Source organism: Malania oleifera, chromosome 5 (genome assembly GCF_029873635.1).
Source record: "Malania oleifera isolate guangnan ecotype guangnan chromosome 5, ASM2987363v1, whole genome shotgun sequence".
NCBI classification, from domain to species: domain Eukaryota; kingdom Viridiplantae; phylum Streptophyta; class Magnoliopsida; order Santalales; family Ximeniaceae; genus Malania; species Malania oleifera.
The window spans coordinates 63,079,696-63,095,929 of record NC_080421.1 but is presented as its reverse complement, the minus strand read 5'-3'; the positions used below and the strand labels follow the sequence as shown (position 1 = coordinate 63,095,929).

General features: G+C 34.9%; 1 protein-coding gene across 1 annotated transcript in view; it reads right to left on the bottom strand.

Moving 5' to 3' along the window:
* The window catches only part of LOC131155747 (uncharacterized), a 136,370-nt gene that overhangs the window by 17,034 nt on the left and 103,102 nt on the right, over positions 1-16,234 (bottom strand). Inside the window, exon 9 of the mRNA XM_058109127.1 lies at positions 10,657-10,736. Coding sequence (XP_057965110.1) covers positions 10,657-10,736 — 80 coding nt within the window. The remainder of the gene's footprint in view (positions 1-10,656; positions 10,737-16,234) is intronic.

Genomic DNA, 16,234 nt, shown 5'->3' with positions numbered 1-16,234 from the left:
ATGTTAAATTTTTTAAAAAATAATTTTTAAATCTCAAATAACAAGTTTTCTTGAAACAAAATATATTTTATTCTTATTTTTCCCCATTTTTTGGGAGCATTTAACAAAAAGAAACTATTAAAAACTGATTTTTAGAAATAAAAAAAATAATTAAAAAATAAACAACTAATTGAACAGTCTACATGGACCCGTCAACTGGTGCCGTGGTCTATTTTAACACGTGCGCGACATGTGTTGACATTGCAAGAAAGAGTAACACATTGATCATCTTCTCTAGCAGGATGCCAAAGACTTGCTGAAGCCATAGCGGTGGCCAGCATCTTCTCGACCAATATCCAGCTTCTTTGGCACTGGAAACCACCCTTCCTTGCCATGGTTCAACCCTCAACACCGTCTGATCCTTCTAGGACCAAAAACAATGACCCAAACCCACTGCAAACTCCCTTTTCCATCCAAGCTTTCCGTCACTGGCGATAATGGCGACGACATGCAGTCTTAGCTTTCTGAGGGTGTTTTTTGACCTCCTTGAACCTATTCTTCACCCTAAACCAAACCCAGAAACCACCAACAACCCCGTGCAAGCAAAAACTTAAGAAAAAATATCTTATTACCCTATTATCCAACCTACCTCAAACCTTACCCTCTCTAGTCCTAACCTTCGTGCGGCTGTGCTAAAACCAAGTAACACCAAACTAACATGTTCAGAACCCTTGCATGATTCAAGCAAGAAAAAACAAGACTTTTTAAACAAGAAAAAGGTTTAAAATACCAATTTTACATGAATAATGAAATAAAAATTCAAACTTTAAACCCTTAAATTATAAAAATAGTTATCACCATTCAAATTCATACCCAATTTGCATTGAATCATAGCCATCTATTCATCCAAAGAAACTTCAAACACGTAATTCATCAAAAGAACCATCATATAAACATGCTTCTAATAGCTCTCTCTCTCTCTCTCTCTCTCTCTCTCTCTCTCTCTCACACACACACACAGACACACACAAAATGGACGTGTGCTCTCTCTTTGATTGACGGTCTCTCTCTCTCTCTCTCTCATAATGGACATGTGCTCCCTCTTTGATTGAAGGTGTGTAACCTATTGTGAACATGTGCCTTCTTCCTTCCTCCTTGACCCTTAGTTATCCTTCTATAGAGAAAAGGGAGCTAATATGTTGACTTAGTCATCCTTTTACCAATATGCTCTTTTAGAATCCTTCCTTATCCTAATAACAAGGGTGTTTGGGCAGCCCCTTATCCCTATTCTCAATTAGAACTCCAATAAAGCAAGGATAACACCCAATTCCAACTAATAATGTAGGCAAGGAACCTTAAAACATAAAATTGAGGCTCCGAAGTGCTTTGGAACCACAATTTGCACACTAAAACACTGGAAAGGAGAGCAAGGCTCTAATTAACTGTTCTAGATTCAAGTTTTACTCTTTGATTGCTCAATTAATTCTAAATTAACCCAGATATTGGCTGAATTGACCCCGAACAAGGTAGGGTGTCAACAATGAGATTGGAAGGAAAAAAAAACATGCAATCATAAGTAAATTCCTCACTCAATGCTGTAAAGACATGAATGCCTGTACTGCCAAATGAAAGGATTAAGGAGAGGAATACCAAAAAACAAAAATAAAAACATTTATCCCATTTAGACTTGGCTTCCTAAAACCAATTTCTCTAGGGCTTAGTATATATTTTATTTTAATGATGGACAACATGAAAAGGCTTCACATAAGTAAAAAGTAAGACATTTAAGGTTAGTAATTGTATAATTTTTTGTTTTTAAAAAATTTCATAAAGAAGGAAATTTATTGTGAGAAGAAAGTAATGAAGGTGAAGGAGTGTTGATGGATAATTATAGGAAATATTGTACTTAAAGATTTAAAAATTACAATTTTTTTTTTTATTTGGTTTGGATACTTTTGTTATTTTGGGGTATATTTGATATTCAATTATTTTTGGGTTAGAGGTCGTGCCTTGGTGCGATGGCAAGTGCCTCCGCCTCCGTACGGGTGGTCTCGGGTTTGAGATTTGGGAGCGACCTCTCCAAAAATGGGGGTAAGACTTGCCGACATCCACGTCTCCCAGACCCCACTCAAAGTGGGAGCCTTGTGCACTGGGTACGGCCTTTAATTATTTGTGGGTTATTTAGTAATTTTTTATTAGTTTGGAGGTTATCTTGTAATTTTTGGCTATTTTATCATCAAAATTTGTTGGGTGCCTATATAGATAAGGGCTCATGATGTCGGCAATATTGAATTTCGATAATTAAGTGAATGGAATCGCTCATTGTCTCTCTCTCTCTCTCTCCTCGTATGATTAGTTATCTTCCTTCCTCACAAATTCTTCTTTTCTCATCCCTTCTATCTTTTCCCTTTCTTTCTCCCCCTATATCCCTCTCTTCTTTCCCTAATTCTCTCATGTTTGTACTTTGTTCTGTCCAACATTAGGAGAATAAGGCATCCTTCAAGAAAATTAGAAAGCAGAAAAGAACAAAAATGTAACTATTAACCACACAAGGCTAATGGACGAAAACAACGCACTCCAGTTTCACTGCAAATTAGCCAAAGAGGCCCCTCTAAAGAATCCATTTGCAGAGCATCAAAGCAATGCAAGAAAAATCACCTCAATTGAAACCAAAGTAGGAGTGACGGTACTCTCGATGACTCTAGCTTTATACTCCAACCAAATGCCCCAAATAATAATAAAAAATTTACATCTCCAAAGACCCTTACTCTACTCTGCAAAACCCATAAAAATAAAGATGACTTAGGTTACCCAATGAAGGAAAAGCCCAATGCTCCTAGAAAACACATGCAGATTATTCCAAATATTCTATGAAAAATAATAATTCCCTACTCCAATAGCAAAGCACACGCACATTAGGAGAAAGATCTTTAGTTGGCCTTCTCTTGGTAAGCAAAACATTCATATTGACAGGACTAAGGGTAGCAGCTCATGTGAAAACCTTGATCGTTTTTAGGGGACATAATTATTGGATCAATTTTAAGATGGTGTATTTTTTTATAATTATTTTCAAAAATATTTAGTTTTCGTAGTTTTCTTCTAGTATTCTATTAGGTGGCAAGTTAGTGAGGTCTTTTTGTTTATAAGGGAAGTGGTATTAGGTTTCTTATTTAGTTATTCTTCCTCGCAAATGCATCAGGTTTATAAATGGGTCAATAAATGATTGATTTGGATTATAAAATTGAATTTTGTGTGGTTATCCTCTCTCTCTCTCTCTCTCTCTCTCTCTCTCTCTCTCTCTCATTGGTATTTGAGTAAAAATCAACCAGCTCCATCCATTTTTCCCCTTTTTGCATGACAAACCCAAAAGTTCAAATCACCTACTACCATTATTATTACTGCTCCTCGGTATTTTTCACAAGTAGTTTGCCAGAATGCCAGTACTCTTCACTAATAACTCATTGGTGTTAGAAGTACTGTTCACCACAGCTATTCATTTTTACCATTCACTGTTTCGTATCATGGGTACTCTTGCTTGTTACTGTGTGTTACATCCAAAAATCATAATAATAGTAATAAAAGAAAAGATAAATTAAGAAAAAAAATCGTAATTTTTTTTTCTCTTATGAATCCCCTTATGTGGGAACAGATCCAAAATTTGGAAGTTGAATTTATATAGAGACAATACAATTGATTGACTTAATCTCCATGCATGCAAACTGCAAAGTTCTGAATCCTTCTTCCCATGTCTACTCCACATATTACAATCTGAAATTTTATCTCCCTACCAAGGAGAGAATAGGGCAAACAAGAAATGTCATTATTAAGTGAATATTGGCCAGTCTATGAATGTTTATCGATACTTGCCTCTCCAACTTCCGCCAAATGTCGAATCTGAAGTTGGGAATAGCATTATAAATTTGAATTTGGAAGAGAATCAAATCAATGGTGTTGATGAGGTCAAAAGACAGTAGCTGAACAGGATCAATACCATATTAATAAGATCAAAGCATTGAACAAAAGTCAACAGTCTTAAAGAAAATGTGATGAAGAAATTGTTATTCCCAATAGGTTCAATGATGTGGGGCAAGATTTAACCTCTGCATAAATTCTTGTTGCTTTGAAGGGGATTATTTTTAGTCTTATCAACTTCATAACATTAAGTCCATAAGCATTACGTGGTTGCCTACACTTCACCATAGCATAACTCTAGGACAAATCTCTTCCAACAAAGGAAGAATGACGAACATAAGTGGTCTCACATTAGCAAGATTGAAGGATTTGGAATTATCGGATAAATATTAGGATATTATTGTAATCTTATTTTGTCAAGTCACCATTTAGCAAAAGCCTAAGCTATCAGGCTCAGGACTAACAAGCTACCCTATGTTTTTCAAAGCTTGTTGTTATTAGGTCATGATTTAGTAAATTCTATGGCTTTATTTATTAAGAAAATAATAGCCTAGTAATATTTGATCAACCAGCATTCTATATGCAATTCACTGAGATACTTTTTGCTCTCTTCTCTGGGCATTATCTTTCTCTATTAGTACCCTCTTTCTTTTCTTCTTCTCCCTCTTTGTTTCTCTTCAATCTTTAGATCCACCATCTTCTCTACTCCGTCCTACGGCATTTTATGAAAGAATTAATCACGTTTTGTCCATCGGATAAATCCAAATTCTCTCATCTTCTTGTTGTCCTCACAATGTCCTTTATCTTCATTGAGTAACTATTTTTGTTACCACTAAATTTATTCATCACTATTTCATACATCCAAATTGTTTTTCTTTCCCCTTAACATGCCCTTACAAGTTGTATCATCATTTCTCATTCAATCTCTTTATTCTTACCTTTTTTTATAGCCTCACACTTATCTCAATGCTCTAATTTCAACTATGCTCATTCCCCTCAAATGCATGCATGCGCTGGGTGGGAGGGAGCATTTTTTCATAGTCACAACCCCTACTAAGGGCAAGCCTTTAACCAATGGCAAGGTGTGGCATGTAAACCTGAAGTTTATAGGTTCAAGTGATTGAAACAACCTGTGTACCCATAGGGTTAAGACTATGTACTTCACACCCTCCTCAACCTGAAGCTCACAAGTTGAATGCCACAGAAACAACCTTTCTAAATGTGGAGGTAAGGCTACATATAGCATTCCCTCGCCAAACTTCCGTATCGGGTGCTAATTGCCAGCATGTACTATGGCCAACCTCATAACCATCTTATAGAATTATCTTCTTAACATTGTATGCTTAATCACATAAACAATCTCATAACATGCTGTAGAAGAAATTCTCATCTTTATCATCTTTCTTTTATTTTATGTAGTAAACCCCTTAAATTCTATGTTGATGAACCATTAGTCCTCAATGATTGACAAATTTGACAAATCATTTTCAACAATTTATCATTTCCCTAAGTTAACAAATTTACTCTAATATGAGGTGATAGAGTTTAGATGTCAAAATTGACCAATTTTGTTTGATTATTCTTTTACTTTTTTAATATCTTATCGCATCAGGAAGCCTAAACCTAGCTAATATAATATTGAAATCTTGTTATTCCAACATTCCTACAAGCAGATCATCAATTTACAGTTTAGTGACAAACCTCAAGCCTGAAACACAATCTCATCCTACCGAAAGGACAGCTTTTGTGAGGCCATGTTCATAACATTATTACAACAAATCAAATAACAACATAGATACCCTTTTTCTTTAACCTCTCAAAAGAAGGAAAAAAAAATCAACAACAAGGGCATCTATGCGTGTATTAGTTTTGTTTGTTTTTTGTTTTGTTTTGTTTTATTTATTTATTTTTTACCCTTTTTGGGGCAGGGCTGGGTGGATGGATTGGTGCAGGGGGTGGGATCCTACATGCTGCTTTAATTACTTGATCAAAAAATTGTCCCACTACTTTCTGTTTTAAATTACTATAACTACATTTATGGCATGTCTGTGTATGATGCTGTTAATGATGTGAATCGCATGCTTTTTCTAATTGATTTCATTAATACAGCTTATGTGTCATTACAACAACAACAATGACAAAACCAAGCCTTAGTAAGTGAGGTCGGCTATATGAATCATTTTCCGCCAATTTATACGATCATGGACCATTTCTGTTGATAGATTCAAGGATATTAAATCTTTACTCACTATCTCCTCCCAAGTTATTTTAGGTCTACCCCTACCCCTTCTATTGCCCCCCACAGTAACTAAGTCACTCTTCCTCACAGGTGCACTATAAGGCCTACGTTGCAAGTGTCCATACCATCTGAGTCATCCCTCCCTCATCTTATCTTCTATAGGAACTACACCTAAATTACCACGAATATGTTCATTCCTTAATTTATCTTTCAATGTTATACCACTCATCCATCTAAGCATTCTCATCTTGGCAACATTTACTTTTTGGATATTATGTTTCTTCGTCACCCAACATTCTGATCCATATAGCATAGTTGGTCTTATAACTGTCCTATAAAACTTCCCTTTTTAAGGGTATTCTACGATCACATAGCACACTTGAAGTACTTCTCCATTTTACCCAACCTGCTTTAATTCTATGCATTACATCATCTTCAATTTCTCCTTCAACTTGCATAATAGATCCAAGGTATTGAAATCTACAAGTGTTATTTATTTCTTCATCATCAAGTTTAACTTTTTTGTCTCCAATATTCCTCCTATCATTACTAAAATTACATTTCATAAATTCTATTTTATTTCTACTTATCCTAAAGTCTCTAGATTCCAAAGCTTCTCTCCATAATTCTAACTCAGCCTCTACTCCGTCCCTAGTTTCATCAATTAATATAATATCATCTGCAAACAACATACACCATGGAACCTCCTTTTGAATACTCTTAGTCAATTGGTCCATCACTAAAGCAAAAAGGTAAGGACTCAAAGCAAATCCTTGATGTACACCTATGGCAACTAGAAATTCTCTAGTTTCTCCATCTATAGTCATTACTCCATCATACATATCCTTAATGACATCGGTATACCTACAACATACACATTTTTTTTCTAAAACCCACCATAGAACTTCCCTATGTATCCTATCATATGCTTTCTCAAGGTCAATAAATATCATATGCAAGTCCCTCTTCTTTCCCTAAACTTTTCCATTAATCTTCTTAAAAGATAAATAGCTTCTGTGGTAGATCTCCCAGGCATAAAACCAAATTGATTTTCTGAGATCTTCGTTTCTAACCTTAATCTTTGTTCAACTACTCTTTCCCATAGTTTCATCGTATGACTCACAAGTTTAATTCCACGATAGCTATTACAATTTTGAATATCTCTTTTATTTTTGTATATAAGTATTAAAGTGTTTTTCCTCCATTCATCTGGCATTTTCTTAGTTTTTACAATTGTATTAAATAAATTAGTTAACCATATAATTCCGTTATCACCCAAGCATTTCCAAACTTCAATTGGGATGTTATCTGGTCCCATAGCTTTCCCATTTTTCATCTTTTTTAGTGCAAACTTAACTTCGTAACTCTAATTTTGCGAATAAATCTTATATTTTTAGTTTTTTCCTGATAATTCTAAATTTAAGCCTTCTATTTGGTTTTCGTTAAACAACTTACTAAAGTAACTTCGCCATCTTTCTTTAATATTTTCGTCGTTAACCAAGACGATATCATCCTCACTTTTTATACATTTTCCATTTCCTAAGTCCTTGCTCTTCCTTTCTCTAGCTTTAGCAAGTTTAAATATATCTTTTCCCCCTTCTTTTGTACCTAATCTATCATACAAACTATTCAAATAATCTATATTTAGCTTCACTAACGGCCCTTTTTGCATTTTTTCTTGCCTCCTTATATTTTTCAAAGTTATCTCTGTTTCTACATTTTTGCCACGTTTTATACCAAATTCTTTTTGTCTTTATGATTTTTTGTACATCTTTATCCCACTATCAACTTTCTTTGCTATTCAAGAATCTTCCCTTTATTCACCTAAAATCTCTTTTGCTATTTTTTTAATAGAGCTAGCTAATCTATTCCGAAGAGTATTTGTATCTATCACATCCTCTAAGGTCCAATCCCCATCTTTGATCATTTTATCTTTAAATTTTATTATATTTTCTCCTTTTAGGTTCCACCATCTAGTTCTCCTACACTGGTTTATTTTATCCTTTTTCTTCCATTTTTTAATACATATATCTAACACTAAGACTCTATGTTGTGTGGTTAGGCTTTCACCTGGAATAAATTTACAATCCCTGCATGATAAACGATCTACCCTCCTAATTAAAAAAAAATCTATTTGACTTCTATTTTGTCCACTTTTAAAGGTTATTAAGTGTTCTTCTCTCTTCTTAAAGCAAGTATTCATTATAGTAAAATCATATGACATAGCAAAGTCTAAGATCATCTCCCCAGACTCATTTTTGTCTCCATATCCATATCCTCTATGTATCCTCTCATAATTTTTATTATCTCTTCCAATGTGTCCATTCAGATCTCCTCCTATAAATATTTGCTCAGTCCCTGGTATGCCTTGTATAATACTATCCATATCTTCCCAAAATTGTGTCTTAAGATTTTCTACTAAGCCAACTAGAGGAGCTTATGTGCCATTAAATAACCAAATTACCAAACAAATGTTCATTGCTACTTTTATAATGCCTTGGATGACCTGATGATGTGAGCAGTTAAAGGATCAAGGAAAAGCAGATTTAAGGACTCTACTTCATTTGTAAGTCATGGGTTGGGTAGTATGGGTACAGAAGTTGCTTCCCAAGCAAGTTGAGTTCTAGTGGGATAAGTAATGTGGAGTCTTATAAGCTTTGTAATAGTTTTTATTTCTGATATATGAATAAAGGGCAGCCTAGTGCACAAAGCTCTCACATATGCGAGGTCCGGGGAAGGGGTGGACCACGATGGGTCTATAGTACACAGCCTTGCATTTTTGCAAGAGGCTGTTTCCATGCCTCAAACCCACGACCTCTAGGTCAACACAGTGACAACTTTACCATTGCGCTTAGGCTCCCCTTCATTTATGATATATGAACGCATTAAGACATTTCCAGCATATCTATATTTCTCTTGGCCATGAAAATTTCACGGTTATTGTGAAGGGATCTCTTGTGAACCGTTGGTGGATTTCCTAGGTCCTATCCTTCCTCTATTTTTCCTTTTTCCCTTGGGTACTGTTCACACACACTCTTCATGGAACTTAGGGGCCTGTCTAGTAGTGAAAAACAATTTTCATCTTCCATTTCTAGATTCCTAAATAAAACAAGGGCAACCTGGTGCATAAAGCTCCCACGTATGCGGGGTCCGGAGAAGGGGCGGACCACAATGGGTCTATAGTACGCAGCCTTACCTTGCACTTTTGCAAGAGGCTGTTTCCACGTTATTTCCAGATTCCTAAATAATTACAAAAAATGTCACTTTTTTTTTTCCAATTATTCAAAATTTATGTAGGAAATTTAGAAAACAATAAAAAATGCTTTTTAGTGTTCCAATATAATTATAGAAAACTAGAAACTAGTATGCATTCTTGGAATTATTCAGAAAACTAGAAATGAAAAATGTAACTGTTTTCCAAAAGCAAAAAGGGCCTAAAATGTTCCATTTTTCTTGTCTTTGTAACCCTAACACTACTCCATCCTTCCCTCAATAAAATCCCTACACCCCTCAAATATTTGCCTGCCTTTATCGTCATAGAACCCTAACCCTATGTATCTTCATAAAATCTTATCTTTTTTCTGCACAGAACTTCTAGCTACCTGTTCATCTATTCCAGCATTCTTGTGATTAAATCCCAATTAAATCTACCCCTAGTTGACACCTAATCGTGATCCTACTCTTCACCACAATCGCAAACACTAAAATCCTCTACTTTTTCTATTCCAAGGCTACTGAAGTCAAGTAAGCAGATTTTCCTAAAGTCTATCCACACTCCAGTCACCTAGTTCACCACTCCAAGTTCATAGGCACTTCCCTAGGTTGACATCTTTTATTTTTAAACAAAGAACTATTACTAAGACTAAAAGAAGAATACAAGAAGTAGATGGCAAGGTATCCTCCCACAACAAATGCAACAAAAAGGAAAAACTAACTCAAATTGCCAATGTATTAGCAATATCTTTGCTGCACTTCTTTGAGAAACCAAAGGCAAAAAACTCAAAGTGAAGGAAAAACAGCTAACACCACTCAAAACCAAATCAATAGACCTAATGGATTCTAGACCAAACAAATACACCAAACAACAGAAAGTAGCACATCTCAAAATGAACTTCTTATCCTTACGACAACCAAAGTCCTTAGCTTCTGAAGAAAAAATTTTCCAGAGGAAGCACGTATGTTCCTCAAAAGCACCAAAAATCCTATTTCAAATGCACTAAGAAAGGGAACAATCAAAAACATTTGCATATTTTGTCTCATACATCCCCTTGGCTGACAATCTCGTTTCTTACAATTGCTTAGCCAAAAAAAAAATCCTAAAGATTTTAGCTGCCAGTCAACTTGAGAATGGTACCCTACTTTTTCATTAAAAAAAAAAAAAAATCCACACCATCTAACTATAATATTAGCTAAATGATGAAAAGATTCCATGAAATGGTTACTACAAAATTGAATAACCTTAATATTTGTAACAGCTTCTAGATAGGATTCCAAAATCAATTAATGAAAAGAATGAACATACATACGGGGAAGCTAAGATGTCCTCAAATTTGTAGTTTACGAAGAATGCCAAGAGTCCCAGTATTGTAGCAACATCCAAGCGAACCTGCAAGTTTATAGTTTCAAGTCAAAAGTGAGGAGCAATAATTTGAGAGAACATCCTCTTCTTCACTAGCACGGTCTTAAATTTCTGCGAAACTATCGAAATTTCCATCAAAATTTCCGTTTTCAGTCACCCTCAAAATTGAAATGATAGTTGATTTCCGTCTTACATAATTTTCATTGAAATTTCAAGTAATCATCTAGAATTTATCGAAATCTTAAAATTTTGGTGAAAACTGTCGAAATTTTAACTATAGAATAAAATTTCCTTGGAATTCAAACAAGCAATTTAGATGCAAAATGAAATTTCTCTCTTAATTTATCCCTTTTTAAATATATTATTACAAGTGTGCTTGAAATTATATGAAAATTGAATTACAACAACATTTTATTTAACCATTCATGCTGCAATTATCTATATTTTGATCTTGAATTTCATTTATATTAACCAATTATATTTAGTACACATATTATATGTATGATACACATTATATTACCACCATTACACCTCATACACAACATAGATGTATTTAATTTTTATATGAGTCTCGAACTTACATTATTATGCCTATTAATAATTTATATAGTTTCATAAAAATAATTCCATGCTTAACTAAGAATTTCCATCATTTTTCAAATTGAAATAAAATTCACATTGAAATTTCCACTGAAATTTCTGCATTTTTAGTGCTTCAAAATTTTAGTTGAAATCGAAATTTAAGACCTTGGGGACTTGGACAAAGCAAGTGCAGGAGTGTGAACCATGTGGGAAATTGCGTAGGGGTAGAAAAGTTTAGGGACAGTAATCATCCAAGCAAGTTAAAATATACTCTCAAAAAATAGTATAAAACTACAACATGTAAAACCAACAGAAATTATTTTCATAGAAATATAGCACTTCAACACAAACTAAACCATATTTTCACAAAACCTAATAAGTTACAATGTTACATTGTGAGTCAATTTCAACTAATCAAAATAATAAACTCCTATGTCTACCAGAAGTACAGTAAGCATAAGAACAATATTTCAATGTTTATAATAATAGGAGTGCGTATTTGTCAAGATTTGAGGGAGGGAAGGAGATTTTGTCATTGTTGGAGTGAACTTCTACATAGGATGCACCAAATTCAGGTTCAAGTGCAAGGGTCCCTAGAACACGACATTCTTGCAAGTGCTATGTGATACATAATGCAAGTGCACTTAAATAGACTTGAGTATGTGTCTGTCTTTATTTCCAATCTAATGAATTTTGATGGCTTAAGCAAGAAAGGTACACATGTACATCAAGATATTGCATATGCCATTGATTTGGGAGCAAAAGGTTGGGGCACTAGCCTTAGAAAGCACACATTCCTTAGAGGTGTAAAGGTTTTGAAGCAAATCAAAGTTGCACCAGTAGTGGCAAACCAAGGTACCAAAGCGGGAACATCACCTAGTACAAGAGCTTTTGCAACCATAGGCTAAGACTTTGTAGAAGGCAATCACTAATGCAAGTACACTTTGCTTAGATAGATGAGCTTGAGCTAGGTTTACTCATACAAGGCCAGTCAATTTCAATGCTTTAATCCAATAAAGTATCTATATCAAGACATATTGCACCCTTTTAGCGAATTTTGGACATGAGAAGGTAGGAGTAGTAGTCTGCACAAATACTTGACCCTAGGATGTTCAAAGGTTTTGGAGCACTTAAAGACTGTCCCATACACACGGAGACGCACAATTAGAATCAACTTTCATAATGAACAAAACAATAAGTAGAAAAAATAGTATCAATATTTTTATAGTATTTTCTATAATTTCACATTATCATTTTCATTCCTAGAGCTTCTTTTTGTTTTCAAGTATAAGATAATCTTATGGATGAAATATATATAAGAATTTGGAGTTTTTATTTCAGAAAAATCGAGGTGAGAGAAGTTTTGTCACTACAAAACCAAGGTCTGAGCATGACAAGAAATTCTCTCGACGTTTTCAAGCATTTGTGTTCTCCAAGAGCTACTCTCTATTCCATCAACTACACCATACTAAAAAAACGTTGTACATGTGACTGGATTCCCTCCTTAAGGAGATGAGAGAGTTTCGTGATCTTTTAAGGAACCAATTAAATTTATGAACCAAAGTGAATCCAGGCAAGTGGAGTCCATGCCTCTTCAGTCCAAACACTTCTTCTTTTAGAGGGTTTGAAAGGGTTAAGGATGCTAAAAGCCTAAAAGATTGTGGAATCGTGTTGCTTTTCTTGATTTTTTGAGTTATTTGGTTGAAAATAATTCATGTTTTTTTTAATAGAAATTCTTCGCCATTGCTTTGCAATAGAATTAGTTTCTTCTCATGACTATTGTCTTTCTTGTTGCTTCAAGGGGTACTTGATTCAAGATTTTCACATAGATTGGTTAGAACCATTTAGCTGATGTTGTTTCTCTTTCCACGGCCTAGTGTCTCTTTTCTTTCTATGCTTTAGGTGGATATCTTTTGTCCTCGAGTTTGTGTCTTTTTTCTCCCTCAAAAGAATTTCTCTTTTTTACTAAAAAAAAAAAAATTGTACCATACCACATAAAAAGCAAAGTTTCTCTAGATAAGTTTTAGGAATCAAGTAATGTGCAGCTTGGTGAAATAAATTATAGATTTCATATACTCTTCACTAATTAACTAGTGTCTAACTTTTGTGGGAAAATGTTGGAGTAAGAACTACTTCCAATTTGTTGCCAAAGGCACTAGCTCTTAACTAATAAATGTGACCTCCACAACACGTCTCCCCCAAAGGATGATGTAGGACCGCAACAGAGAAACAGAGAAAGAAAGAATTAAGGGGAAGAGTTGAAGGAGGAAGAGAAGAAGGGAGAAGAAGAGACAAGCAGCTGCAGGACAGAACAGAGTTAGAAACAGAACAAAAAATATAACAGAACAGAGAGAGAAGCAGACAGAGGTGAAGGGCAGAAGGAAACGGAAGAAGAAGAAAACGTGAGGGAGAGGGACAGCGAGGCTGCTGTAAGAGAGAATAATTTGAAACTCAATTAATCTCCCAAAAGCTTTTTTAACCTTACATCATAGGCCTAGATTTATAGGCTACTCAGAAACCCTAAAGATTAAACTATTATAAATTACAAGAAATCCCCACAAAACAAAAAATCATAAAATTACCCCAGAAAATTTACTCACATAAATAAACATCTGCAAACTAATATAAAATTCCTAATTTTTAAATCTTCAAACAAAATATGAACACCTGGAATTATCTGCATGCGATCCTTCATCAAACTCCCTTTGTTAGGGAAAACTTAGACCTCGCATTTTACAGTGGCGCAACAAGAACAGGGAATATAATTCGATGAGCTATTCAACTTGTAATTTCACATTGTCCTTTATCAGCTAACATGCAAGCATCAACAATAAAATATTGAAATCCTCCACAAGATTCCCATTCCTGACAAAGTTGTTAGGTGAAGAATCATCACACTTTGGAAGATGATCCAACGGTTGGGGCCTAATTGTCACAAAATTGAACAATTTCATCCTCTAAAAAACTCTTGTTTTGAATTTGTCAAGCAACCACTCTTAACTAAAACACTAAATTGTTAGGTTGTGGGCCAATGTATATCAAGCTTTAATACTCCTGGCATGTACAAGCCGCACGCGGAGATACAAATAAATGATAAACTAAATAACACCCAATACGGGAATAAGACAAATTTTAGTCACCCCATAAAAACCACAAGAATACAGGAACTTAGTACCTCTTGGTCACCATAACTCTGATGCCATGCTAATAAAACACTTACAAGAACTTAGGACCTCTTGGCCACCATAGCTTTGATACAATGCTAAGCAAACACTTCACCTAAAAGCTTAAGCTGTTAGGTTATAGGCCAACAATGTGTATCAAGCTTTAACAAAAAAAAATTCCCAAAATTGAATTTTGATGCCTGCTGCTCTGACACTTCTACAGCTTCTACATTACGTTCCATTGCATTTGCTTGCTCTTCAAGGATGGCATCATGTGCACAACCATCCAAACAATCAATGGAGCTTTCATTCCGCATTGATAATCCATGTCCAATGACAACAATAAACCTGGGGTTCCTTGCAATTTCCTCTTTTCTGCAATCATATGACATATAGTCCATAACATATGACATATAGCCCATAACATTAACAATTTTTGTTTCATCCTTAATAGCCTGTTTTGATCAGTATAGGATAAGGAAAGAGCAGCGAAATTTCTTGAGGATATTGGCCTAAAGTGTGGAAAATTGATGCAGTGTGCGTGATGGAAATATTATGTAGGATCATCATATTAGAAATAAGAAAAAGTATGGGAAATTGTAGTGATACTTAGTGGCAAAGAGATACTCTCGTGCAGAAACACAACCATGGAGGTAATGGAAGGTGCTGCCACTTGGTGAATCTTCAACCCACACTTCAAGATCTCAAGAAATTTCTGACCAAATTAGAATTGACAAGCAAAATGGACAGGGAAAATTCTGTTATTGCATTTTATGGAATAACAAAAATAAAAGTACATGAAAGCCTTGTAGATGAAATGTGCAAAGGACTATTATTGACTAACTGCTTTTAACTTCTGTAGGATCAAAAGACCTTATAAATGACTTGGAACTTGACTTAAAAATTAACTTTTTAAATAAAGTTGGGCATAGGAAATGACACACTTTGACTTGACTACAATAATAACATCTAGAGAACAACAGTTAATAACTATTATTGCAGCTAACAAGGCAAAGCATGGACTGGCTTTTATGGAATATTAGTTGATACTTGACTGGTTCAGCACTACACCATTCACCCCTTGTTCGAAGAAACAAACCTCCATGCACACTGCCATCTTTAGTGGCTGACAAATCTTGGCATCGCTCAACACAAACTCGTGTTCACTTATCCAGGAGTTCCAATTGTCGGGGTTTCCTTTCTGCATGACATAGCTGTCAAAAGTGGTTTTTTTTTTTTTTTCTTTTTTTTGCCTTTTCCATCACATCTTCTCTGTTAAAGCTTGATATACATTGTTAGCCCACAACCTAACAGCTTAAGCTTTTAGGTAAAGTGGTAATCTAATATGGTATTAGAGCTCTGGTTACCAGGAGGTCCTGGGTTCTAATCTAATCGCCCGTCTTTATTCTGTGGCATTATTTGTCATTTGTTTATCTCTCCACGTGCTATCGGGCTGCACGTGCGGGGGAGTGTTAAAGCTTGATATACATTGTTGGCCCACAACCTAACAACTTAAGCTTTTAGGTAAAGTGGTAATCTAGCATTCTCTTTTGTAGGTAACCATTTTGGAAATTTTCTCCATTAGAAATTCATCTTTATGACTGCAATTCATAACCCAAATTCTCACTTGATCCGCTCTAAATTTGCAGCGTTGATCAGCAGGTTCTTTTTGGCCCTTGTTTGCAGATTTCCCTTGAGCTTCTTGAACATTCTGCACACTTCCAGCATTCTTGTCCTCTAAAACTTGTTTTCATTATTCCACTTGGTAGCAATGATTAC